Genomic DNA, 27,250 nt, shown 5'->3' on the forward strand with positions numbered 1-27,250 from the left:
TGTCTCCCTGAGGTCTCAAACGGATTCACTGCTTAAAGGTGAAAGAAAAAGTGGGGGTGGTGACTTCAGTCTTCTTTTAACATGCTATAATCTAAACTAGCTTTCTGTCTCTGTCAGTTTTCCTCTATGTACTCTCATGTGACACAAGTTGACTTGAATTTCTGCAGCTGACGTTTTCCTGAGGTTTTTAAAGCCAGCATCATCTACAAGTTTTTGAAAAGATGACAAACAGTAAAAATAGAGTATAACACAGCACCTCACAGTCTGCGTAGAAAGATGGACGTAACCGCTGGGCCCCGAGTCAAAGCACACAATTAAAGAGAGTCGAATGCCACTGTCAGCTTCTGAGTAGTAGCTCTAAAACATCAATGGAATCAAAGAACATCAACTCTCAATGAATTTCCCCAAGTCATCACAATGTCTTTACCTGGTTTCAGTGTGCTGGTGGTATTTTTTAAAACAACTATATGACTGAAAAAGATATTAAGCCACAAAAATGTATATGTTTTTTCAACTGGTGTCAACATCACTCTGTACTCTGTGCTTAAGCCTTTTGTTGAAACAAGGCGACAGCCTGGTGTCACTCTCCAGACTTCAAAACAGCAGTTTTCATACCAATGCCCAATGCCCTGGTGGTTAGGTCCATGTTTTATACACAGTCTATGTCTCAGAGTCATAAATCTATGGAAACAGCATGGTGATGTCTGTCAGCAACTCCAAAAAAATGTATCCTGGGATGCTTATTCAATAACTATAATTTCAATGTTTCAGTTTAGTAGCTGTATGATGTGATCTAAGCCTTGTATTTAGCATTCTTATATTTGACTGATGTCCAATAACCTGCTATATCTGGTCGGAGCAGGTCTCCTGAGTGCAATATTTGGGACAATGACGTCAAATTTATTATAAAATGTTATTATAAAATAAGATAATCAGCTGATTTAGTCTTTGCTGTCAGCAGAGGAAGTGTGTAAAAGAGCTCAGTGTATTATACACACTGGAACACACAATAGAAACAATGAGGAGTCTTAAGTCTAGATTAAAATATCTCCACTTGATGGCATTAAGCATGCCATTTGCCAAACATAAAATGTAATATGCGAACATATATATTTTTGATTTTGTATGCTAAAGCCCATGAGTGGAGGATTAGTTTAGTCTCAAGTTGAAGGGGAAGAAGATTGTTCCTCATTTGACTCACTCCCTTTATAATCCATATAGAAAGAAAAAAAAGACAAACTGTGGCCTGGATCAGACCAAACAGAGAAAAAGAAAAGCTAAAGTTGAACACAAGCAGCACAAATAACGGGGGTCTATATATAATTGCATTCAGAAAATAATTATGTATAAATTGGCAGCACATTTCTGCAGTCCTGTGTCACCATGCTGGGTTGAAGCCTGTGCAACCCCGTTTCTTCTTCTCTTGACAGTAGCAAAAGAGTCAGTATCCCAAAGTCCACGATTAATCCTTTATTGCAATACGGTAAGCCCCATTCCAATGTTTGGTGAAATGGCATGAGATTAAATGTATAAAGCACGAAATATCCCACCCTGTTTGTCTGTATAGGCACGCATTTCCCAAACATCTACAGTGTTGTGTCTAAGTGATGTGCTGGCACAAGTAGAAGTCAGTCAATTGGATACGAAAAAAAATTCTTCACATCTCTGTCCTGACTGACTCCATGCTTCCCGTGGAGGGTTTCACTGTGGGTTCCCCTCTTCTACATCCTCTGGCGGTTGAGAGTCTTCCCTTGGAGACGTGAGCCACCCCGGTTCCTCCACTGCCTCCTCTGGCTGCTCTCCTTCTACCTGCTCCTCTCTGCTGCATGATTCCTCTTCTTCTTCATCAATAGCCAGAATTGGTTCCGCTACATTGTTCAAATGTCCAGACTCTCCACCTTGACCCTTATTTTGGACCTCCTCTTCAATCACCTTCTTCCACATCTCATGGTTCTCCAGCAGGTGCTGGGTGATCTGGCAAAAGACTTTCCTCCTCTTCTTGGGAGTTGCTTTCTCTGGAAGGACAAAGAAAACATGGGATGTGTTCAGAAACGTATGTATGGACTGAATGAAAGCATGTTTCTGGCCACTTGCAGTTTGTATTTGTGGCTCCACTGTGGTTTTGTTTCAGATTATAATTCTTACGTGATGCCTCTGAGCTGGTGGAAGCGTCTTCTTCTACAGTATCTTCCTCGTCCTCCTCCTCATTTTCAATCTCTGGCGCTTCCTCCTCTGGATTAGGCTCCACCCATCGTCCAGGCATGAGGCCGGCTGAGTGATAGGAGTTACACAGTGGTCCAACAATGTGCGTGATGAACGACTCCTGAAGTTTGGCCAACTGGGGCGCAGCTCGATCCATGAAAGGACTGACAGGAAGGCCCAGGCTGGACTCCTCGTCCCCCTATGTGAAGTACAAGTCAGTCATGTAAAACTGCTAGCTGAAAAAGCACAATACATCTTATATCTCATTTCCTTAACATCTTATATCACATTTCTTTTAACATCTTTCCAATAGAATGAGGCCAACGTAAAGAAGTAGCATTGATGTGAAGCCAACATCACAGCTGAGTTGCACCAACTGAACAGCTCAACAAGTCACCTAACCACGCATCACTTTGAATCAGTTCAAAGATTCTCCAGATTATATTCATAATTGCAACATTTCCAGTAGATTTCATATTAATTTAAAACGACATATTTGTCCATTTCGTTCTGGTAGTTTAATGTGAGACTGATGAAATAAAACACGGCATCATCTGTGGATGATAAAAATGTGTCTATTATTTAAACTGAGGCAAGAGTGGCCATGTAAATCATAAAGGCATCATAAACATAAAGAATATGAAGAGAAGCACAGCATGTGTGATGCCTATGGTTTCTCAAAGAAAAAGAACAAATAATTGCCTTAGCCAGGTTTGTTGGTTGCCTTGGTAACTGTGTGATTTGGTGGATTTTTTTTAGACTAACACTGACAGCCATCAGCAGAAAAGTATAGGTAGGGCTTTGAGGCCCTGTTGTCCCCATGTCAACATTCTAAAAACAAGTGGTGAAAAATAATTCCAACTATTGAAATTAAAAAGAATTAGGTGTTGTTACATCACTTAAAATGTTAATGACTGCAAGCGCCCGTTATCCCAGAGAATCATACAGCAACAAACCTGATTAAAGATGTCAATAACTCATAATCAAAGGTATTTCAACAACTTCTCAGCATGGTGGGCAAACATTACTGAGCTATCAATGTTTTGCTGATCACTGTGTCAGATGTTTGAGAGTAAATATATTTTATACTGTAATGAGTATTGTCAGTCATTTGCTTTTTATGAAACTAAATATATTGGCTTGTTTTCATGCACTTGAGTGCATTTCAGGGTATTGGATGCAGTCAGCTACACTCAGAGACATCTACACCACCTGAATGGCAGCTCTCTAGGCTCCCTGCCGGTCTCACCACAGCTAGCAACACAATAACTCTTGCAACAAGAATGTTTCTCCTGCTGAACCCCCTACTGGCTTCGTCTGGCCCATCAGAGGTTTGTGTCAAACAGACTGTGCCGCCTGATAAAGTAGCTGGTTATGTAAGAGCCTGCACATAGTCCGCATAACCCAGAGGCAATTAACAGAAACAAGAGCCATGCATAAGTACCAAGAGGATGCATAATGTAGGGTGGAATTAGGCTGAGGGCAGTGTACATAAAAAAAAATTAGGCCACAATTACTGTAAACAAATCTTACATACGGCAAATTCATTCTTACAGTACATGCAAAATGTTATTATTACTGCAGAAAAAGTACATTATATACATACATATACATATATATATATTTATATATTTATACACACACACACACACACACATATATATATATTTATATATTTATACACACACACACACACACACATATATATATATATATATATATATATATATATATATATATATATATATATATATATATATGTATATATAATATATAGTTATATAATATACTTTTTCTTTACAAAGAAAAGAAAAAAGGCACTATACATATATATATATATATATATATATATATATATATATATATATATATATATATATATATATGTGTGTGTGTGTGTGTGTGTGTGTGTGTGTGTGTAAGTGAGCCTTTTTTCTTTTCCTTTGGTCAATGATAATGAGAATCAGTGATTTTATTTCTACATATATATAAACATGAATCAAATCTATACTCACCATACAGTGGGAACGTCAACATTTCAAGAATGTACCAATTAGCTCATCAGGATGAGTTTATTAAATTAATCATCCATTATGCTGCTATAAAAAGTAAAAACTGACCTTTGATTAAATAAGTAAAACTAAGACCAACATTCCCATCGAGTAATGTTTACAGACCTGTTCATAGAACTCGTTGACTATGCCTTCAGTCCACTGCAAGTGGAGATCCTTGTGCTTCAGTGGCCCATTGATGTCAGCCAGTTTAATGCACATCTGGCAGACCAGCAATCTGTCATTCTCATTAGACCAGTCAATGCCTGTTGACGGATCATCGCCCACCTGTGGAATTAACAGACACGTTAGTTTTCACATTGGGCATAATGAATGGTAGCACTGCTTGACTATCCGTTTCGTTTGTTTGTTTATTTATTTCAGGCAGTTATATTTATTGGGAAAACAGAGCTGACATGCAAGTCTGTCATTTTTCAAACAGTAAACCGTGTAACAAAACAATGAAATCTCTAATTCCTCTCAGATTTTGACCCTCTCAAATTTTAAAAACTGTTGCAGATATGTTGACGACCTTTTATCCAACTTTCTACTGACAGTTCTTGAACAACAAACACACAGAAAATAAACTCTGTTTACTTAAGGAAAAGCGGTACTGCATGCTGTAAGAGGCATTGCTGTATTCTGCTGCTAAGGCAGCAGCTTAGCAAAGTCTTACAGACATTGAGTAGCACAATGGAGGAACACAAAGCCACCCAATCAAAAGGCTTGGGTGGTTGCACTTGAATGATTTCTCAGAATGCTGCAGGGCGCTTATTGAAAGTCTGGCCTTGCAAGGTAGAGAAAGAAGTGTTTGTGGAAAACCACTTGGTCTCCCTAAAGCTTCAGTTTTAAAAGAACCAATGTGCAAGAAACAACTCTACAGAAAACAACCTACAGAACAACAAAAAAACAACCAAAATCAAGTCCATCAGAAATGAAGTGTAATAGTGTTAATTATTAGTCTGTATCAGACAATGGATGTTGTTGAAGAATGAATTACTTGAAAAATAAATGATTATGCTATAATGTCATATGGAGAAATACTTTATTATCATTATTTTTAGTCTAATATTAATATTAAACTGTCCAGCTATGAACAAAATGTGTATATATCAATGTAAATCGATCAGAATACCTTGGCATTGAACTCAGCAAGGAAGTCAAAGTGCTTCTTCAGGTCAGTCGCCAGTATGGCCTCGATGACCAGGAAACGGAAACGTTTGAACTCAACATGGTCCAGGTTGACAAGGAAGTTGTACTCTGGCTGTGACATAAAAAGGTTCCAAGCTGAGGCAGCGTGGTGGTTTTCCAGAACGGAGCGGTCATTGTAGAGCACCGCCTGCAAACACACAAACACTCTCATCACAGCTGTTCTGTTTCATTCATTCAGACAATCATCAAGGAGATGATTATCTGACAACATTGTCTGACAGTTCACATCACATTTATAATGCAGTTCAAAGCTACCCAGTAGTCTTTGTAGTTAAAGTACCTGTGGGGCGCTGGTGGCCACGAGGAAGGCATTTGTCCGCCCTGGATGATCGTAGTCATGCATTGCAGCAGCCACGTAAAGGGCCATGAGTTCCAGAGCAGGTATGAGGCCTGACAGGCAGCCGTACCCATCCTCTGACACAGTGTAGGTCTTAGAAACCAGGAAGCCCATATGACTGTGTGTTATTCCACTGTCAGAGTCTAGCCACAGGGGAGCAGACAGAGTGAGGAGGTTTAGGAGCAGGGTGGCAGAATTTACACAACACACATACTCTGACTTTATGTGCATGTGCTACTTATGCACTCTAAACCACACACACACACACTTGAATGTTCAAATCCACTTACATGTGGATCAAAGACATGGCTCTGGTAAAGCAAATGAGGTTATGAAAATATTGGTGAGGGGGAACTCTAATCTGCCTGCAATTTCATGCCAGTCCAGACTTCAAATAGTGTGCTACGTAAATGCAAGTGCCAAAAGCACGAGTGAGATAAGACAACCTGCGAGTAGGATAAGAACATGCATTTTTTTGCAGGTTGGATGATCTGACATTAATAAGATGGCTCACGGTGAGGCCGCAGGCAAGTGAAAAATTGGAATAAAAAAGTTTTGTCTGTACATAAAAAGTCTTTCAAGTCACGAATCACATATGAAAAGTGAAAGCTACATAAAAAGTATTGTTGTTAAGGATGTTTGAATTGACTTTAACTCCTCCTGACACAGTCTGTGGACTGATTGGTTCTTTAACACACTAAATGTCCTACAGGATGTGTAAATGCCTGAATGCAAGTGCTGACAGACACACCTGAGTCACTGGCAGAGCCGTGGTCAGTAATGAGGCTGGGAAGCCCAGGCACAGCCTGCGTGGTGAGGTACCAGACTGCATGGAGCACATCTGTGGCATGGACCCTGTTGTGATCTGTACAGAGAAGAAATAACATTCTCAGAGCTTCATCCACTCCACCAGGGTGCACGGTTGAGCCAATTAGGGTTTTGGGTCACATCATGAAAGATTCATAATGAGCAGCCACATAAGACTAATATTGCAAAGAGTGTATGGTGTTTCCATCTAGTGGCGGCTGTCTCTATTACAGCTTTTAAACCAAAGCAACAGGAAAACACATCGAGCTGTAACATGTTAAAACTTACACGGTATGTCTCTGTAACCGTTCTCAAGGGCATGGAAGTAGTTCATGAATTCTTTTACAGGGATCTTAAAGGTCTCGAACAAGCCAGTGTCTTCAAAGAGCGTGTAAGATACCTGCAAAACAAAAGTTTGACTGTCAGGATCAGGAGCGGTAAATATTTACATGTAAAATGATTCAATATCACATCATCCATCAATAACTGCCTTCAATAGCAGGGAATTACTAAGTCAAAATGCGTTATGTGTGTAAAGATAAGTTGATCACATCAATTCAGTTCAACCGAAATTGATGCAAATATAATCACTAATAACTTATTTTTTCACACACATTCATTCTAATTTATTTGGTAGATGAAAACAAAAAAATTACCTTTACCTTTACTTTATTAAATATTTTTAAGAAAAAAAAACAAACAAACAAAAAAAAACTTTGTTTGTATATATGTTCATTTTTCTGCATGCATTACCTTATCCGTAAAATAGTTGTAAAATAGCTGTATTTCTAATCTTATATTATTATTCAGTGTTTTTATTCATATTTTTATTATTCAGCACCTTATAACCAAACAAGTTCCTAGTCTGTGAACTGTTCAAAGACAATAGCAGTAAAAGTCTTTCTGATTCTGCTTCTGACAAACTTTTGACTGGTACTGTATGGGGACAAACCTGCTTCTTTTTTTCTTGTGTGCCATCCTGAATCATTCCTCACTTGTTCTCTATCACATGAACTCTTTATGCCTTCATGCTATGTAGGACTGTGCACTCAGTGTGTCGGAGCTACTGATTCACACAAACTGGACCCCGTTTGAGGAAACAGAAATCATCCTTTTGCTGTCTGACCAAAGAATTTAGACTAAACAGTTTTTACTTTTATTTTAATGTTCTTCAGCAAATCAGCCTATGCACCATGACAACCTTGTGGAAACACAACCATTGTGGCTTATAGAGTCCAGGTAATTTTATCATCATCTTCATGGAGTCAAGCTAATTAAACATTATTTCATTATAATAATGACAGGTTTTCCAATGTAAACATGAATAATCCCAGTTTTGTAGGAGTGAGATTCTACTTTGCAGTTATATCATATGTAGTCTGGCTGAAAATTTTCTCTTGTATAGTTAATAAAGGAAAATAATTTACAGCTCAAATGAAGGATTATACAGTTATTACAAGATGTTTCTGTCTCATCCATCACGGTCTACATTGGCTTGAATGCAGGGTTGTGGCTAGGCGGGAGCATATCCCAGCAGCTAGCCCTATCCCAACGTCTTGAAAAACACTTTGAAGACATTGGTCTAAATAACAATACTTCTCTAAAATCCCACTGTTGCAAAACAAAAGGTCACAAAATGCATCATAAGTTTTTAAAACTGATTTGTGTTAGGCTTTTTATTTTTATTTCTTCATTTCTTCTTTTTTTAATCCGAATCTTTAAAGAAAGCCACGACTTGTATTGACACTCTGAGTTTAGTCTTTGTCCTTACCTGACTGAGGATCCGTCCACATTTCCCATTCGTCTTCTCCATCAAGTCGAAGATCGGGAAGTTCCAATTATTAAGCTGACTAGTCAAAGGCTCCAAATCTTTCATGACTAGTGGCTCTGGTGCCAGAATTGATTTGTCCTGTTCATGTGGCAGATCATAAACATTTTATATTTCTCCACTGATGAAAAGATACACAGCTGTGTTTGATTCTGTCTTGTTCACTGCCTGCACAATGTGTCAAGCTGCTATTACTGGAGAAACACTATGTGTGTGAGACTTACCTCAGGAGGTATTAGTGGGTGGAGGATGACACTCTGGGAGGGGTTTTTCCCTTCTTCTGTGTCCTCCTCTGTGTGTGCTACATCACTGCTGTCACTGTTGTTGGCTTCGTGGGTGCTGTCATAGTCTGATGACACAACCACTTGGTCCTCCACTATTAACAGAAAAGCAAACTACTTTCAGACTGTCCGGATGTAAAATCCACAATAAATTTTATCTGAAAGTGATCTGGTTTCTGATTAGCTCCTCTGTTATGCTAACCTCATTTCCCCTTCTCCTCACTTCTTTTAACACCGATTTAAAAAAAAAAAGGTTTCCAAAATAAAGGTCTCACAGATGAGGAGTTGTGTATTATTGAAGCATGACGAGCATGTGGTTTGCTGCCACATAGCAAACTCTGAACAGGTATTAGCAAGTGTTCATAGGGTGTAGAATTTTCACCAGAGGAATTTGTGTATCTATATTTAAAGTACAATATTTCTACGACAGGTGAGCACTGGTACCAGCAGGTGAATATATTTATCTTTTCATGAAATAACCAGCAAAAAATGGGTCTGTCCTTTCTTAGTACAGAAACCAAAAGAAAAAAAAAACAGGATTCAATCATTAAAATGTCTGAGCCTTCTAAAATTTCTGTGCATTTCCCTGTAAATCAGTAAAAAAAAAAAAAAAAAAAAAAAAAAAAAGCAGATAACTTTGGGTGGTTTTGTTTTCATTTAGCACAGAAGCAAACTTGACAAATTAATTAAATGTCACTAATTTCAATCTCATTAGGCTCCAAGCTACCTATGAACCCTATAAAATGTTCACTTAACTTACTGCAGGGACTGTTTTTCCTTTTTTTAAGTAACTATATGTTTCTGAACATTAAGGGGATAAATATTATCTGCTGCAAAGAATAATGCATCATGAGAAGGTTGAATCTGTTCATTTAATATTCAAAATAAAACTAAATATAAAATACAAACAATCTGCTTTTTCTCTATTAACTTCAAATGTTAAACTGAATATGAAGTAACCATTTTAAACATGAACCAAGGAGGTGCCTTATTCCTACTCCATGATAACTCCAATAGTTTAGCAAAATATTGTAAGGAGGACCAGATCAACTCAAATCAATGATATTGGAAATTTCAAGAAGGGATTGTCTTTCAGTCCACATGAGACAGAATGAAAGATTTATTCAACACATCACTAACGTGGATACCTGGAACAGTCACAGAAACTGCAAATATTATACATTAGACTCCATGTACGAAGAAACAAATTTCCCAGAGACAAACTTAGGCAGAAACATTTCTCTTGGTGAATCATCTAGTGGACGTTAATCTTAACATTCATGTTCACTCTGACCTATTATTTGATGGAGCCAACTTAGAAGTTTTATGAACAGAAAATTATTATTGCTCATTGTTTATTCTGAGTGTTGTTAGTATGTTTGCTGCACCATTATCAGCACATTGCAAAGTTACAACATATACATCACACACATGCATGTACACACACACACTTCCCACACAAATCGAAGGTAGTGGTAATGGCAGCAAAAAAAAGTGTACCTGATCGCGGTATCCTGTCACCCTTGTCTATAGAGCCTTCCCCATGGTTCAGTCTGATGTATGGTCTCCCACAACTGTAGAAAAGAAGGATTTCATGTTACATATAAAAAGGATATTATCTATTTACTTGACAAGGCAGTATGACTTTGTGGGAGTTTACATCTTATGTCAGGGACACGAATCTACTCTCGTAAAACTGTGGGGACTCCTCTCAATTCTTTCAGGATGACAGGCCAGAACCCACATTTCTAAATCATTACATTTTATGGTGAAGTATGCCGTTTCAAGGTCCAAGTTATTCACTGCTCTGAGAGTTTTATTCCAATATGTCTGAGAAGATCTATTGTACAGCAAGAGGTGGTTTTCATTTGATTTGGAGAAACATCTTGACAAAGCTTTTAGGTTCGGCAGAGCAAAAGATATTTCTAAATTAGTTGAGATTTAAAATTAACAGGAAAAAAATAGCAGTGTAAAACCATAGATGTGCACTTTGCTTTCTGTAACTGCAGCCAAAGAAGTTGGCACAATGCCACTCACCACATCTGTCTTTGATGACTAACCAGTCTGCGGTTGTCAAGAAAAAAAAAAAAAAAAGCTTAATGGGATTCCTGCTGTGCAGTCCAGCAGACATTATACAGATGCAGCAAGAAAATCCTCATTAATGAAAATAATGGATGCACACATTAACACAATGCAATGGGAATAAACAACAAAACTTTGTTATAAATGACTCATTAACAAACAAGCCCACCCTCTTAGAGTTTTATGACAGAGCGGTTGTCAGCCACATGAACAAGCCGCAGCTAGACACACTCCTGCAGACAGATGACAATCCTCACGTTTGGTGACCTCTTCATGAATCCAACAGCACATGTGATCTTTCACAGAAGGGGATAGTCATCATGGAGAGCCTCCTGAGCTGCTCTCCAGAACTTTTTCATACTTTTTCACTGTCAGGCAAAAATGGGTTACAATTAAAATACCTCTCCCTAAATGTTGTAAAACCTGCCTTCTGCGAGCAGGAAATGCCTGCCGTTAGCGCATCGTGTTATAGGGAGCACAAAGGCCCATAGTGTGTCTATCTCTTTCTGATAAAGTGTTTTTGGAACACTTTAGAGCCATACCCACCCAGTATAATGGTCCTGGGGCCCTAACAAAGGGTGTTCTGTTGTATTTGCGTGGCCAGGTTGGACCACTGTGTCTAATGCGTAGCAGGTGTGGAATATAAAATAGTTTGATAGTTTGGCTGTTGAACAGTTAGAACATTATTGTCAGGGGGTCCGGGCACACAGCAGCTTTTGGCTTAAAAAGGTTTAGTTTTAATGAAAGCTGAAGAGCTGGCAGACACTTTCAGCATTCTGCTAATACAGCAGAATAACCTCGACGACTGACATTGAGCCTCCAGCGCAGAATGTAAATAAGGAGGCTGGCCATTTTTACTAGAGGAATCTGTCAGTCAGGTATCAAGTAACTCTGCTTTTAACACAGAAAAAAACAAAAAACAAAACAAAACTGTAGTTACAGTAATTTAACTGTCCCATTGAGATGAACACAAGCATTATGAAAACATAATACACATTCCAGTGTATATATCCTTCAACCCCTGTCTGTTAGAAACAACATTCATCTATTATGCAAGAATGAGTTGTGACTGATATTTTGGGGAAGAATGTGAACGTGTGCAGGAAAAATCCTGCCTGCAGAGTTAGCAAAATAGAAATAAAACAGTTCGGAGAGTATATGCTTCATTAAAAAAATCAAATAAGTCAACATTTCCTGATTTAATATCTCTGATTTTTGCAGATTTCGGTTTCATTTAACTAAAACCGCAGTCTTTATGTAACCTAATTGTGACCGTTAAAACACAGTTATGAAAGAATTCAGTTGTGCAGTTGTTTCCACATGGGGGAAACAGGAATATATATCAAGATAATCATTTAGGGATAAATATTTTTCTTGATTATTCAATCAATACACAAACTGAAGTCTAATATATCCTTAAATTCCATAAATACATTTTCTCTAGGTCAAGGTCAACTTTATTTATATGGCACATTTCCAAACAGTAACACTGCTCCCAAAGTGCTGAACAATATAAAAGAACACACACAGAAAACAGTACAGTAATACACTATTGTAACCACAAATTTAAAAATCAGTAAACAATTCGGTCTTAAGTTAATAAAGAGTCTCTGTTAGCCTGGGTTGAACACTTGTGCAAAGAAATATGTTTTAAGCAAAGACTTAAAACTGTCAACAGAAGTCGCAGCTCATATGTGCAAAGGGAGATTAATCCAAAGTTTTGGGCCTGCCACAGAAGAGGTTCTGTCTCCTCATGTCTTTAATCTGGATCTGGGACAATGCAAGAGGAGCTGATCAGCTGGTCTCAGAGATCTGCCTCGGTTGTGCACAGTAAGAAATTCACTCAAGTAAGAGGGTGCCAAGTTGTGCAGAGATTTAAAAACAAACAACAAAAGTTTAAATTGAATTCTAACACGAAAAAGAAGTATTAATTTTGCAAAGAATTCAACTTTTCAGATATTTCAAATCTATTATGTCTATGTCGAGAAAAATTGTCATTTAAGTAGGTTAACTCTTTGCCCAACTATATTTAAAATATTAAAAAGATATATTTTGAAGTAATCTAGTGTTGAATTTGAAAAGAAAACATGACGTAAGTTTGTTGTCTTGCTTGTGAAATAATAAGCCACATAGCAAGTTTTCCTTCCCAAGACTTTGACACCACACAGAACGCTTCAGCTGGCTTCTGCTTGCTCCCTTCTGATGCATTTTCCTCCCAGATTTTAGACTCAACCACTCACAGCAGGTTGACAGATTACCTTTGGTTCAGGGCCCAAACGGACAGTGTCCAAGCCACGATAAACACAGCAGCCATTATTTCTGCTTCCAGTAATCTACCTACTCTGGAGCCAGATGACGTGAAGGAGATAACAGTACAGTGGCCGGGGCTGAGGAAAATGGAAGGTATCCATTGCTGCCTTTTTACGAGGCCTGTCCGATAACAGTCCGATAATGTAGCTTTGAAGCTGGTGCTCCTGCTTGACGCTGCACGTCACTGAAGACTGACATGGTGGAAAAAGAAGTGAGGAGAAAAAGAGAAGTCTAATGTCCAAATTAAGATTGCCGAGATCTGATGAAGGAGCAGCGAGAAGGGAATTAAAGCCATGTGTTCATTTTCATCCAACCACCCCTCCATGTGCTCGCTCAGCTCCAACAGTTTCTCCGAGGACAAATTACACATCAAGTGATATGGCAGCTGTTTTGTTTGATCTCTAGATAATTTATCAATTACTTCATATTTGGCCAAACACATAAACAAGCACAGAGCATGAACTGTGATTGTTGTGATAAAGTTTAGCTTGAGAAATTGTGTTTGAATCCTCAGAGATCATCACAGGTTAGAAGGCAATGGTGATTTTAACTTAACAATAAAAAGCCAAAGCAGCTCTCTTCTTTTATTTTAGGCGTCTGGGTGGGAGTCAGAAGGCTAGAATAAAATTTAACTGGAGTGTTGCACAGAGGAGACTTCAGTAAACTAATCAAGAGGCCCTCAGTGCACTTTGGATTTCTCTAACCTGCGCCAGAAGAAGCAGCTGTGATAGTGTGTCTAAGTGTGTGTGTGTGTGTGTGTGTGTGTGTGTGTGTGTGTTAATTGTGGGGTTATGGTGACTGGGAGAGACCCAGGTGTTTGTTTACACTCACACCACCATAAGTGGTGGTAGCTGGAGCCTGCTACCCGGCTGGGTCTCCATAAGACCAGGTGACGGTGCTTTGTGTACAGAGGCTGCTCAGTGTGCTTACATTTACAGAACTTGCTCAAGTATCAAGCTGTCATTGTGCAAACAAACCCAAACAAGCTACTGACAGACAAAGCCCACACAGTTGCTTGGAGGACTCGAGAAAAACAGAGCGCAGAATGTGGTGCAGTAAATAAAATGATTTACTGCTGAAAGCCGAAGGCTTTTGCAATATTATGTTAGCATTACAGCATGGATAAACTGTATTGTATGCTGTTCTACAGCTTTTTTTTTTTTTTTTTTTTTTTTTTTTTTGGCAATAAACACAAATAATTATGTTTGCCTTGACGAAAACAACAACGAAGAACATGAAACATCTGTTCTGTTTTTATATCTTAATCCAGAATGATAAACATTATTTTGATGCTGTACCAGTCATCACTCCTCTGAATGGATACTTGAGTGCAGTTACCAGTCTATTTTTTCAGCTGCAGATATTCATCCCGATGGCTTTTATGTTGAAGTCAGGGCAAAAAATATCCAGAAGACACAGGTCACAAGTTGGAAGCAAATTATTAACTTAAAAATATGCAATGAAATTGTCAATAAGTAGAAGCAAAGAAGCCAGACCGTGAAAGGAAACTCCACAGAAAGCACAGGACAGACGTGTCTAACAGAACTGTAGTTTATTAGTTTCTCTCAAAGTGACTCAAAGGAGTTCCAAGATGAGTCAGTTCATGTTTCAGTATTATAAAAAGCAGAGATGAATACATTGTGCAGGTGTTGAAGCTGCAACCGCTCAACTACCATAAGATGCAACTCGATAGGTAAAGTTGAAGAAAGTGCTTGGTGTACCTTGTTACTTTGATAAAATTACATAAAAAATATCATTTAAAAATCTGTAATGGACTGGTGACCTGTCCAGGATATCCCCTGCCTCTCACCCGATGACTGCTGGGATAGGCCCCAGTTTCCCTGCAATATTTAACTGGAAGGAGCGGTTAAGAAAATGGATGAATGGATGGATTATTTAATAGTAAAATATTCCATACTGTAGACTTTCACCATCTCCGTTTTCCTGCAGCATCAGAAAACTAGAAAACATATAAAATGAAGTAAAAGTAAAACTGGATGTGATAAAGAAACATGGTGAAGGCAGAGATGGTGCCGCAAGGCCTCATGGGATTTTTTATGTACTGTATCCTCATTTCAGTGCAGACAGAGTTTATTTTATTTACAAAAACATTTCAGTTAGTTTATCTTTTTTCATGTTTACACTGCGTATCTGTTTAACTAAAACCAGATTATTTGTTCAAGTTTGCATAAATGCTGAGTGGAAAAATACAAGAGTCTGTAGTCAGAGTTGTAATAACACATTTTTAATGCGCTGTGAGATCTAAATCTTCAAGTGAGACATTTTGACTGTAAACATCCCTAAACCACTGTTCGACTGAAACAGCTAAACTTTGATCAGACACAGCAAAGCCGTCTCAGTCCAGCTTAAAAGATGTTGTGGTTTAGTTTGTTACTGGCATAAATGTTTGACTTGGCCCTTGGAGTCATTCCAGGAAGTTCTACTGGACTTCAGCAGGTTTTTCTTTACAATATGGTGTAAAACATGCAGCTCCAAACAGAAATCCCACAAAAGTGACAACTTTTCACCTGAATCACCTAAATGAACATAGGAGCTATGTTACCTTTAGATCATGAAACTAGAACCAAAATAAAGAAAAGTGTGCAATTCTGCGAGATAATGACTGATGAGGAACATCTTTTGAACGAGTCTTCCTCAGCCTCAATATAGGGTGCAGATATCCATGTGTTCACCGTCACTGCAAGTACCCTCAGGAATAGGTAAGAAGGTGAATGCTAACAATGACAATGTCCTCAAACTACTCAAACACAGCAAAAGTTTTTCATAAACATGTTTCTGTTGTCTTTATGTTGATGAAATATCACAATAACATGACCGTTCAGGCTGCAAAAGATTATTCTTGTTGTATTGAATCCACAGCTGCTCTGACAAAATGTGGGATGAGGTGGAACAGTGACGCAGAATATGAGACGTGCAAACAAGCACAAACCTCGCAAAGTGTTTAGCGACTGTAACACGGCCTTCTGAAATCTGAAATCTGAAATCTCACGATTCTTAAAGAAAATCAACAACCTGAAAGAAAACTGAAGCCAAAGAGGCTTTTAGCCCAGATAGCATTTTTCCAATCTACATGACTTCAATAATCATTTTGCAGAGCTTTGTGCGATTTATTAGGAATAATTCAATGTTACAATATAGCTATAATCAGTTTATAATTTAAAGAAATAAATGTCTCCACAACAAATTTAAAAATACACATCTATAAAGTTCATGGTTTCTTTTATGGGAAAAAAAAAAACATGGATGAATTGACTTGAAAAAGACGTTATTTTAAGTAACCCTCACAGAATTACATCTATCAAACTGTATTTAGTAAAGTACGATGGTAGCCTCGTTTATTTATCCTCTCATTGTACCCTCGACTGAACATTGCAGCCCTGAGGATTTTATTTTGCCTCAGATTTCCATAAAAAATAAAGCATGGAACAGTGCTGTTTTTAAATACAATTACACTACCAACATTAGCTTCTAAATTAATCTGAGAAGGGAAATAGGCCATGCGGTTTCAGAGTCATGCCTCATTTTCCATGTGCAGTGCCAAGTTTTAACAATTGTTAACAAGTTTCAGGGAGTTTGCAAAAGCAGTAAATTAGGTTTTATCTCAGCCTTCGCTGACTGGTCCAGTAAAGTGCGTCAGCAAGCTGATTTAAATCTCCTCACGTGGCTCAGAGAAACTGACTACTGCACGTTTTTATTTTGGATATTAAACTGGACAATTTTTCTTGAATACAGAGAGTGAGACACACATGTCTCCACGTGTGTAGACTGTTGTGGATGTTTACAGATGAACAATACAAAGTTTGTCATCAGTTGGAACTGTATTGTTCGAGTCCCTGCAGGCGCTTCTCAGTGTGTCTTTGAGTCAGACATCAGACGTGGCTTTCTGAAGTTCTTCAACACATAAATAATTGAGCTGCAGATTCAGATTAGAGATCAGTCAAAAGTTCTCATGCAACATCTGAAAATTATACACACACACACACACACACACACACACACACACACACACACACACACACACACACACACACACACACAGAAATCTACACAGCCTAAAAACTGTCCCCCTAACTTGGCACAAAACAGAACAGACATAAGATACGCCGTTTTTCAGCACGCAGACACTGAGAGGTGTCTGTATTTGTAGATCCATGGACACACTTTCAGATCTGTGACATAAACTCAGCGGGGGAGAAGCTGAATAAGGTGCTGCAGATGAAACACAAACATCTCTTGTTGAGATGTTATTAATATTTAACAAATAAGAGCGCTTGCAATGCTTTGTGTGGTTCATAGAAATATTGCATGCACGGTCCCACGTATTCTTGTACATGCAAACATCCACAGCAGAAATTTTTTGAGCTGAAACTCCATTTCCTGCACCTTTGAAATTCACAACAAACACTCCTGTGCTGTTCGAAGACTATCCAAACATAATGTCACGGCAATCACAAACTAATTTTAAAGAATGTAATTTGGGCTCTGATCAGAGGAAATTGTGCTTTAACAGTTCACTCAGTAATCAAAACTGCTCTAATAAATTAAGTCCTTGTGTTTCAAGAAAGCATCTGTGTGACTTGTTTTGGGTGGGGGGGTCATATTCACATATTCACATATTCCGTTTGCCCCGTTTGTCCAGAAATTCTTCAGAAAACTCATGCAATGCCCAACTTCCTCTCGTCTTCAACGTCATTCTCCAGAACTACATGGAAATCTCTGTCACCCATGTGCAAGCATTGTGCATTATATCCCTTGCATATACATTTACTGCTGAACTCTGATACTTCAGTGCAGCCTGAGTACTGTGCTGTCTTCAGCATTAATGTGCACACGGTTGATGTGTATCTTAGTTATTCAGGTTAATGCATTTGCCTTCGGGGTATATTTCCATCCTGGCTACCAATGCACACATCATTTTCCAAACTGCTGTGCCATTTTTGTTCACTCGCACTGCAGTCACACTGCTGGGAAGACCTACTAACCTTCAAAGCCATGTGTCATGCTGTGCTAGCTATTGTCAGAGTCCTTAAAATGCCTTTTATGTCTATTTATGACGTCAAGTTGAGCTTAATTAGGAGTGCGGAGGGGGCTGGGTGCTTATGTAAACATTGCTTTTGTATTATTTCTTTAAAAAATATTATTTTTCTGGGACAGAATGGCTGATATAATGTACATGATTAAACTTTGTGCAATGGGGTGAGTTCTTAACATTTCGTAAGAGACCAAAAAAGGCATATTCATACCGTGCATGAAAGTTGCTTGGACACTCAAAGGTTTGGACACACTGAATGCATCCATTTGTGTAGTTTTTCTTTTGCATCTTATAAATTCAAAAAAAGACCAATAGATGACACAACAAGAGATGCTAAGGAGCCCAGTGCAGATTTCAGCAACATCTCTGCAATCCTTGAACTAAAAGCAGTGATCGTGCACTGGAGCCACTTTGCAAAATTTTGGAAAATGACTTGGTCACTGTAATCTTGGTTTAGCTGGCTGGGAACCACCCTAGGATCATCAAAGCACAGCTCTGCCAGGAAATGGATTCTGCCTGAGCATTGCTTCTCACTGTGTACATCCAAACATTGCTGCCAGAAGCAGCAATTTCATACAGAAACCCTTTGCTCTTTTTTTTAAACATATTTAAATTCGGCTGACACTTGCATCTAACAACATGGACAAAGAATCAGCTAATCATAACCGAAATCTTTATAGGCTAGAGACTGAGGTGTTGGATACAATAATTAAAGAAAATATGGAGAAAAAAGTTAAGAGCTAAATAAATACATACCTTATTGATCCCGCAGTTCATGACTGTTGGGACTTCAGGGACATAAGCCCACCTCTGTAACAACTAGGCTACCACTCCCCTCACTACATCCAACCTAAAAGATTTATTTTACTGACAATCTCATTGATGCTTAGTTTAACTACCACTGAAACTGAAGAAAGCAGTCTATCTTAAATGTCTTCAGTGTGATACTTGTACACAACTGGGTGCACTAAATATCAATCAATGTCGTAAAATCTTTCTGAAGCAGTGAGAGAAAACGTCCTCATTGCAAGCCCAGTCTGCTGTTACGATCCTTGCAATGTGTATGTGTGGATTTCCAACCAGAACAGTGTATGCAAGAGAGAAAATAAGAAGATAAGAATAGAAAATGTCATCATCTGTTTACCTGCAGGTAAGTGTTTCATGGTAGGGTTTGATGCTGGCGCTGCGGTCCCTTCGGACAGGCCCCGGCTCAATAGTAGGCAGTCCTGTGGCAGAGGTGGTGGTGGTCCATGTGGAAGAAATCCTCCTTAGAAGGCCAGGATGGAGGCTCCGCCTGAGACGCTGCACACACAAACACACACACTCAATGTGCAAATGTACACTTCAACTTTATGAGTTAGTACAGCAGTACAGATGACATGACTCTTCCCAACTCCAAGTATTCAGATAAAAGCTTGAAAAGTACTCCCACCAGTAAGATAAGTTCATTCATTTATTCTCCCAGATAATGTATCAAGCAGATGAGACAAGTTCATCCAGCATTTAGCCAAGGTGAAACAAATCATGCACGTGATAAGCTGCACCATACTTCATGAGTTGAATTATAACTTACTTTTTCATGCTTTTCCACTGGATCCAAAGTTTATCAAAACTGTTACCTTTGAGGAATGAAAACATGTGCCAGCAGTTGTGCCAGTAATACTCCTCAGAGTGCATTAATAGACAGTGTCAGTATTGCATTGCACACAGATTCATTACATCATATGGATGGTGCACGTTTGCTTCTCATTCTCTCTGTGAATCTCTCTTATCTGATTCGCTCAGTTGCTGTCTTCGTCTGTCTTTTCTTCGCTCTTCCCATGGATTTGCGGTGGTTCGTGCCCTTGCGATACTTCCATCTGTTTAGTGCCATACATCAGTTTGGCACAGCTATGCTGAATATGGCTGGCTCTCTTTCTCTCAGTTCTCTCCACGGTGACCTAGTAAAAATCGCCCCAGGATCTTGAAAGAGCCCCTTCACAATATGGCACCATATACCGAGAGCAAACACAGACATACTCACAGATGGTTTGTGTCATTTTAAGCCTCATCTACTGATTTAGATTCACTTCGGATGTTTTTTTTCTTACATATGTACATCAGCACAGCTTACCAAATTCACACACTGGGATTTTACAAATACTATGCTGTATATATACAGTGCTCTCTGGATTGTTATTACACCAAAATTCCAAGTAGAGTAATGGTGCTATGATATTTTTGTATTTGGGGGGGATGGGTGGGGGTAGGGGGGGTCCAAAGTTCCACTTTATAAAGAAAAAAAGCCCTGCAGATGCAAATCAAAAGCAAAAACGCACATGGCACAGATTTGCACACAGATCACCATCGGCAACAGAACAGTAAAACCAGGCCATTCTCACTAAAACTGAAGGGGGGGGGGGGGGGGGGGGGGGGGGGGTGCGGGTGGAAGCTGATGCCTGCTGCTGCTGATGTGGACTCGAGAGCCTCAGACATGACTGTTTAGGAATAGAATAGTGAGATAAGTGCAAGCTCTTCCATCCCACAAGTATTTGTATGTTTTAGTATTTGTTTTTCTTAACGATGCTTCATGCTGTTTGCTTCACCTGCAGTTTCTGTTTTGCAGAAATGGCTCACTGTGAATGAACGGCATCACCATGCAGCACAATTGGGCATCAAATTAGCCAGCAGGCAAAAAAGCTTTCTTTCTTCACTGACTTCTCTCCTCGAGTTATTTTCCTTCCTGGCAGTAAGAGCTGGGCACTAATGGGGAGGAAAGTCTTAATGACCGCAGCTTCACTGGTCACTCCAGGTGCAGCTTCTCTTTTCCACTTCGACAAAATTCAGAAGATGTAAAGAGCACCTGTCAGGCAAGTTCACTTGACGACACGGTAAACATACTCTACACGCCAGCTTTCCAAGAACCCCAGAGTGTTGGCATGTTTTGCGAAAAAGAGGAACTGGATGCATCACTTAGGCGGGGGTCCAGTTTTGTTGACGCACTCATCTTTCTTTGTAACTTTAAAAAAAACATCCAGCTTGGCGTTGCCTCTCCTCTACTACTCCCATCATATCTGCACATTCACACACACTGTCTGGCTCTGCACATCTGTCATGTTGACACAGCTGCGGCAATGAAAGGGAGAACAGTGCTCCGAGCAGTAGACATGGTCTATTTTTCTTCAGTCAACTCTATGAAAATACACTCTTTCATTTGATGCTAAAAAGCTCAGGGAGCAGGAAGCTCTCATTAGTTGGAACATGGGCTAAAAGATTAACATGTGTGGGGAGTGTTATGTGTTGTGTAAATCATTTGGTCTTAATAAGATGGACTATACGCCCATATAGGGATTATTTCAGTTGTTTAAAAAAGAAAAAAAAAAGTATCTGACTCTTCACTGCTTCAGAGTAGTAGCAGCTTTGACTTCTGATATTTCACCCCAGCTCCCCGAGACAGAATATCTTCCCACTAAATCACAATATCGCATTTTCTTACCTTATGTATGGATGTCTTCTCTCCTTTCTCAGGTCCCTCCTCTGAGTCTGAGCAGGTATAGGCATCGCTGGGGTTCAGTAAGGGGGCGGGTCGTGGCCGATGCAGCGATTGGAAGGTGAGCTGGGTGGTTAGTAGGTTGCTGACGGCCCGCAGTGAAGTGCAGGTGTTGGGCGGCAGAGAGGGGTCAGCCAGCAGGTCTGTGATCAGTCCATGGGCCTCTCCCATTACTGCAATGTCCACCATGACAGTTGTGCCTGATGACTGTTGACATGGAGACAGAGGAGTAAAAAAATAAACATTGCTGATGCTAAAAGACATGTGAGATGCCGCTTGGTGGCAGGTGGACATACTAACTATGCCTGGAGGTCCCAGGAGAGGAAATAATGCAGCTAACTATAACACTGGCATCACTTTTGCTGTTAATCCTACAGAACTGGCTGGCAAACGCTGCTGAAACTAGAAAAGATGCCTCTGCCAAGCAACTCATTTCCACCCATCTTGTGATTTCCACCCTTTGTTATAGTCCTACATTCATTTATATGTAGGATATACATGATCAGATTGCTAGATACGTTGAGAATGAAACCAGTGTCTTGGCTATATTGTGGTGTTTGTTGCACGTTTATATCTTTATTTATTCTCTTAAAGTGATGAAAATTCAAAAGATCCTGTATTTTTTTCTATTTTGGATCATAGTTTTTAGATATTGCCGAGATCCAGATTTATCTTTAATATCTTGTAAAGCCTGCTGGGAACTTTACCTGTATTTTTTGACCAAGCAGTCGGATAATTTCTTGTGGAGTTATATACATATAAACTGAAAATGACCTTAGCTCGCACTGAAAAATAATCCTGCAAAAAATCCCTGGGTCAAGATGGTGGTCCGGATCACTCTCAAAATGTAATGGGATCTAAGTTAGACCAAGACCCATTCTCAGAAAAAAAAGAAAAGAAAATCCATCCAGTGTGTTTTGCATCAAGTTGTAAACAGACAAACAAATAAACAAATAAATGCCAGCAAAAACAAAACCTCTGCCACTTCCTTGGTGGAGATAATTAGACTGTAGTGGCAGAAACTAGGAGCACCGACATGTTGCAAAATCTTTCAATCTACTTTGCAATTCTATTCAAATCTGTTTGATTTCTGTCTTTACTGTTTTGAATAAATATGAGAACTGATGTGGCTCCATCTCTGCTATGGCTTATACCTAAACAGTCCTGCTATAAAACCTTTGTTTTTGTCAGTACTGTCAGTTTGACGGAGCCACCCCCCCCAAACTGCAAAACCCACATTTAATTTTGATTCATGCCAAATTGGCTTCATGCTATCTCTCTACAACAGTTAATGTAATGTGTGGTACTTAAAACTGCACAACAAACGACTTAACAGCTGGTCATAAACTTGTTTTTGCTTGAGCAGAAATCTGCTTCAGGATGTGTCAGTGAACACGGATGTTATTGTTAATGGTATTTAAGTACATGGTAACATCAAAATAATCACTGATGACAATGTTTAATAATGCAAGGGCTTCAATAAACCAAAATGAACTATATAACCAGTGGTGACATGAGCCCCCCTGTGGAGTTTTGAACATGAACTCACCACAGAGATTTTGTAAGTGCTGGTCGGGATCTAGAATTCATGCTGACGCAATAACATATCATTTGCCAGTGCAGAAAGCTTTGATGCTTTATGTACATTACACATAAAAATGAACATAGCAGCATGTATGTTGTAGAAACAACATGCATGCTGTTGTGTTAGGTTGTACAGCTTCTCACTGAAGAGCATCCGTTTAACTTGATTCCTGTTTGAAACATCCAAACAGGTTCATCGTCTACTGTTATTCATTACCACATTACTGTAATACAGTATGGAGATAATGTTAGCAGTGTTAGCAATACAACACACACAAAAAGCCAACACAGTTCTATAGAAAGCCAAATAAATGACTGATTTTGACATAACAGTGTTGTATTTAAATTTTGTAGAGTCTGTAAAGTGTTTTATAGCTAAAATATCACACTGAACTCTACACGCACATATTGCAAACACACACACACGCACACACACTTATATAAACACCCAAATCAACGACTTTGTTTTTTTACCCTATATGGCTCTTTTTAGACCACAGAAGCAAAAACATGAAGAGGAGCAAAGTGGTAATTTATAGTGGATGTTGACATACGAGTAGCCTGTAAAACATCTGAACAATATTCAACAGAGAAATGTTTAGCACAGCTGTGTGTTTCTTGATGCTTAATGAATGGACTCGTTAGTAATGTCTCAGCTGGAATCTGACCTTTAACTTCCAAACTCCCAATGGCCAGCAGCCATCGTCTGTTTCTAACGGTCTGCCACGCTGCTTTGAAGGCATCAGTGTCGTGTGAGCTGGCCTTGTTTTTACAGCGTAAAGTAAAAAGTTCAACACCCACTCCTAATCGCTGAGCCTTGAGCGGTACAGAAAGCACAGCTAAGCACAGGTCAGTCTTGGCTGCTGGCTAATTTATCAGATAAGTCCACAAGTTCCCTTTTTCCCCTTCTAAGAATGTTATCAGATTTTTCTCTCCGAATGTCCCATTTACTTTGACACCAGGGCCAGGCACCCATAATTATTCTGTTTTCCCTGGCTACGTAACAAGTGGTTGATCTGAACAACAAAGGTATGTGAACACCTTTCATTCGTCTCCATTTGTGGGAACGGAAATGGTTTCCTAGTTTATTTTTCTAGTATCTCATCAGATTAGTCTGTTTTACATGTTACACAATTTTTCCTGTTGGTCAGCAAAAACACAAAAGACGTGCTCACCAGGTGTTTGATCCACACATCATGATTATGCATTTTCACTGATAAATTGGACATATGAGCAGATATGAGACCAAATTAATCTTGTTTAAAGACAAAGGAACATCCTGTGGTGGACAGAAAAAAACATTTCTGGTTTGATGACTATTTTACAGTCAAGTGAAAAAGAAATCACGACCTAGGTTTAAGGTTTACTTGTTAAGACCAGAAGAAAATATTTGGTCCTTCTGAGATATTAGATAATACAATCTTTGATGATGCATGGCGTGTTAAACATTACTCACTGAAGAGATATTAAGCAAAATGCTCACATCATTCACTAATTGCACGAATGGATTTGATTTCAACACAGTGCAACAAAATATTGGTATAACATAGCAAGAACATCTCTAAAAAAAAGTTATACAGGAGATATAATATGCATATAGAAGCATAACTACACAATGTGAATTTGGCTTTCAGCTGCATGACACTGTTAAAGCATTTTTTTTTTTTTTACATGATAGGGATATTTTACATTGAATTAAAAATGTTCATGTTGAAGTGAAAACACAACAGGGGGGTTAAAGGGAAGGTAAATAGAACTGGTTTCAGATTTTAATGTGCTATATCTTAAATAGGTGAAAATGTATTTTATGACAGCGCCTCCAGTTGATGGGTATATCATGAGTCAATAGCTCAGCTGAACAGCCTCTGTAACAGCTGGTTGAATGTCTTTAGCACCTTTTGTAGCTAAAATAAAAGCATTCAAATATACACTGACATTGAGGTTAAAAAGTCGGTTTTTCAAAGGAGTTGTGTAGTGTTCATACTGGTACTAATTGCTCTCTAAGTGAAGACCTTTCCAATGATTTTGGGTTCGTAAAAGACACATTTTTTATTTTTCTCATTTCACTGTCTTAGACCTTCACATTCTTAGTTTCAGAAAACATTTGAACTTTTTTTTTTTTTTTTTTTTTTTGGGAAGCAAATTCCAAAATAAATCCCCTTCAGAGTTATGATCAGTTTCACAATTTAGGACGTTCATATAAACTTAAAAGAAGGCATCAATTGTTGGAGTTCTACTTGAGAAATAACATGAAAGAAATAATAATTATATGTCAAACAGAAAGTGGAATCTTAAATAGCTTTAAAATTCGACTTAAAATAATATTTGCTTTTGCATAAATGATTAAATAATTCACAGCTAAGGTTTTAATACAATCCACCAACTTAAGTCCAGTTTATAAAATGAATGAAAGTAAAGCAGGGTTTAGTGAGGGATGTGGTTTATAAAGACCAGCTAGCCTACAACCCATATTCATTATAACCTTATTGTAATGGCAGATTTAATGTACACACACACACACACACACACACACACACACACACACACACTTCTACGTCAGTGAAATGCTGTAGTGGTACCTTAAGAGAGCTGATTGAAAGTTCGTAAACCTCAATGAGCTGAAGCTACATTGTAAAGAGGAGTAAAACTAAATTCCCCCTTAAGAATGGAGGACTCTCTTTTCTCTCGATGGGGCCTCTCGGCTGGTCATGATTGAAGATTAGAATTGGTTCTCAAATATTTTAACAGCAAAAATAAACATTAAAAAAGACTGGTAATGTGAAACAGAAAACTATTACTTTAAATTATTGCTGCTCAGCACACACACACACACACTGCTTCTGTACTTTGTCCTATTTTTGTTGAACAAATAATGGCAAGGTGTCATTTGAGGTTTATTTATGGAATTCAACACCTGGTAAGGACCAGATTGTTTTTTTTTTTATTCTGTCCTGACAAATAAACCGTGGAGAAAAAGAGGTTGTGCTTTCTGTTCCATGTGATTGCACATGTCTAATCTCTTATTTCTGCTACATCTTCATCCTCTCCTGCTTGTTCCTTAACTCTATGTTCACTGTAAAGAGTAGATAGAAGCGTACACATGTAAGTGTACTTTATCCCTATTTCTTAATCCTCTGCTAAAGCAAAAGTAGAAGAAATGGACACCAGGTCTGACAGATAAGTGTTTCTAGACTAATGTACATCTCAAATATGGTGCACATTACGTCACTAAAACTTCAGCTGGTGGTCCTACAGGGGACTCCAGATAAATATGAAGGGTGAGATTGTTTATCATTTGCCCCTATAGCTATTCCTTTCCTTAGCTCCCACTTGAAGATCAAGATACCCATTACTCCTCAACCTCTAAAAGAAAAGAAAAACCTTTTCCCAGCAAAAGTGCAGTGTTAAAGTCAAACAGTAAGATCAAGGATGTAGACTGGGCTTGTCCTGTGATGCCTAGGCTCTGACATAAAAATCCGACTCCAGCTGCAAAGGTAGCGCATGAGAAGAGGGTTTGGGGCACAGCGGGGATCTGGCTTTCACATTTTATTTTATTTTTTTATTACCTCTATAAGGAAGTTATGTTTTACCCACCGTTTGTCTGTTAGTGTTCAAGATAACTCAAAAAGTTATGGACAGATTTTCATGAAATTTTCAGGGGTTATTGGAAATGTAGAAATGAAGAACTGATTTGGTCCGCACGGTGGCATGGTGGTTAGCATTGTGGCCTCACAGCAAGAAGGTTGCTGGTTCAATACTTGGCTGGGACAAGGTTAGTGGCCTTTCTGTGTGGAGTTTGCATGTTATCCTCATGTATGCATGCATTCTCTCTAGGTACTCCAGCTGCCTCCCACCATCCAAAGACACACATGTTAGGTTAATTGGTTACTCTAAAGCACTCCTCAGTATGAGGAGTTTGTTTCTGTGTGACCCTGTGATGGACTGGCAACCTCTCCAGGGTGTACCCTACCTTT

The 27,250-nt window shown here is 38.8% G+C and overlaps 1 protein-coding gene across 1 annotated transcript in view; it reads right to left on the reverse strand.

Annotated features, from left to right (window-relative positions):
• Positions 1-1,701: 1,701 nt before the first annotated feature.
• The window catches only part of LOC306771046 (cGMP-inhibited 3',5'-cyclic phosphodiesterase 3A-like), a gene marked incomplete at both ends in the record, with an annotated part of 79,460 nt that continues 53,911 nt past the window's right edge, over positions 1,702-27,250 (reverse strand). The window contains 12 exons of the mRNA XM_079260075.1: positions 1,702-2,015; positions 2,146-2,401; positions 4,380-4,541; positions 5,389-5,592; positions 5,746-5,945; positions 6,554-6,667; positions 6,898-7,009; positions 8,381-8,518; positions 8,662-8,813; positions 10,219-10,292; positions 19,308-19,465; positions 21,639-21,899. Coding sequence (XP_079116201.1) covers positions 1,702-2,015; positions 2,146-2,401; positions 4,380-4,541; positions 5,389-5,592; positions 5,746-5,945; positions 6,554-6,667; positions 6,898-7,009; positions 8,381-8,518; positions 8,662-8,813; positions 10,219-10,292; positions 19,308-19,465; positions 21,639-21,899 — 2,145 coding nt within the window. The remainder of the gene's footprint in view (positions 2,016-2,145; positions 2,402-4,379; positions 4,542-5,388; positions 5,593-5,745; positions 5,946-6,553; positions 6,668-6,897; positions 7,010-8,380; positions 8,519-8,661; positions 8,814-10,218; positions 10,293-19,307; positions 19,466-21,638; positions 21,900-27,250) is intronic.

This window comes from Telmatherina bonti (genome assembly GCF_933228915.1).
Source record: "Telmatherina bonti genome assembly, chromosome: 2".
NCBI classification, from domain to species: domain Eukaryota; kingdom Metazoa; phylum Chordata; class Actinopteri; order Atheriniformes; family Telmatherinidae; genus Telmatherina; species Telmatherina bonti.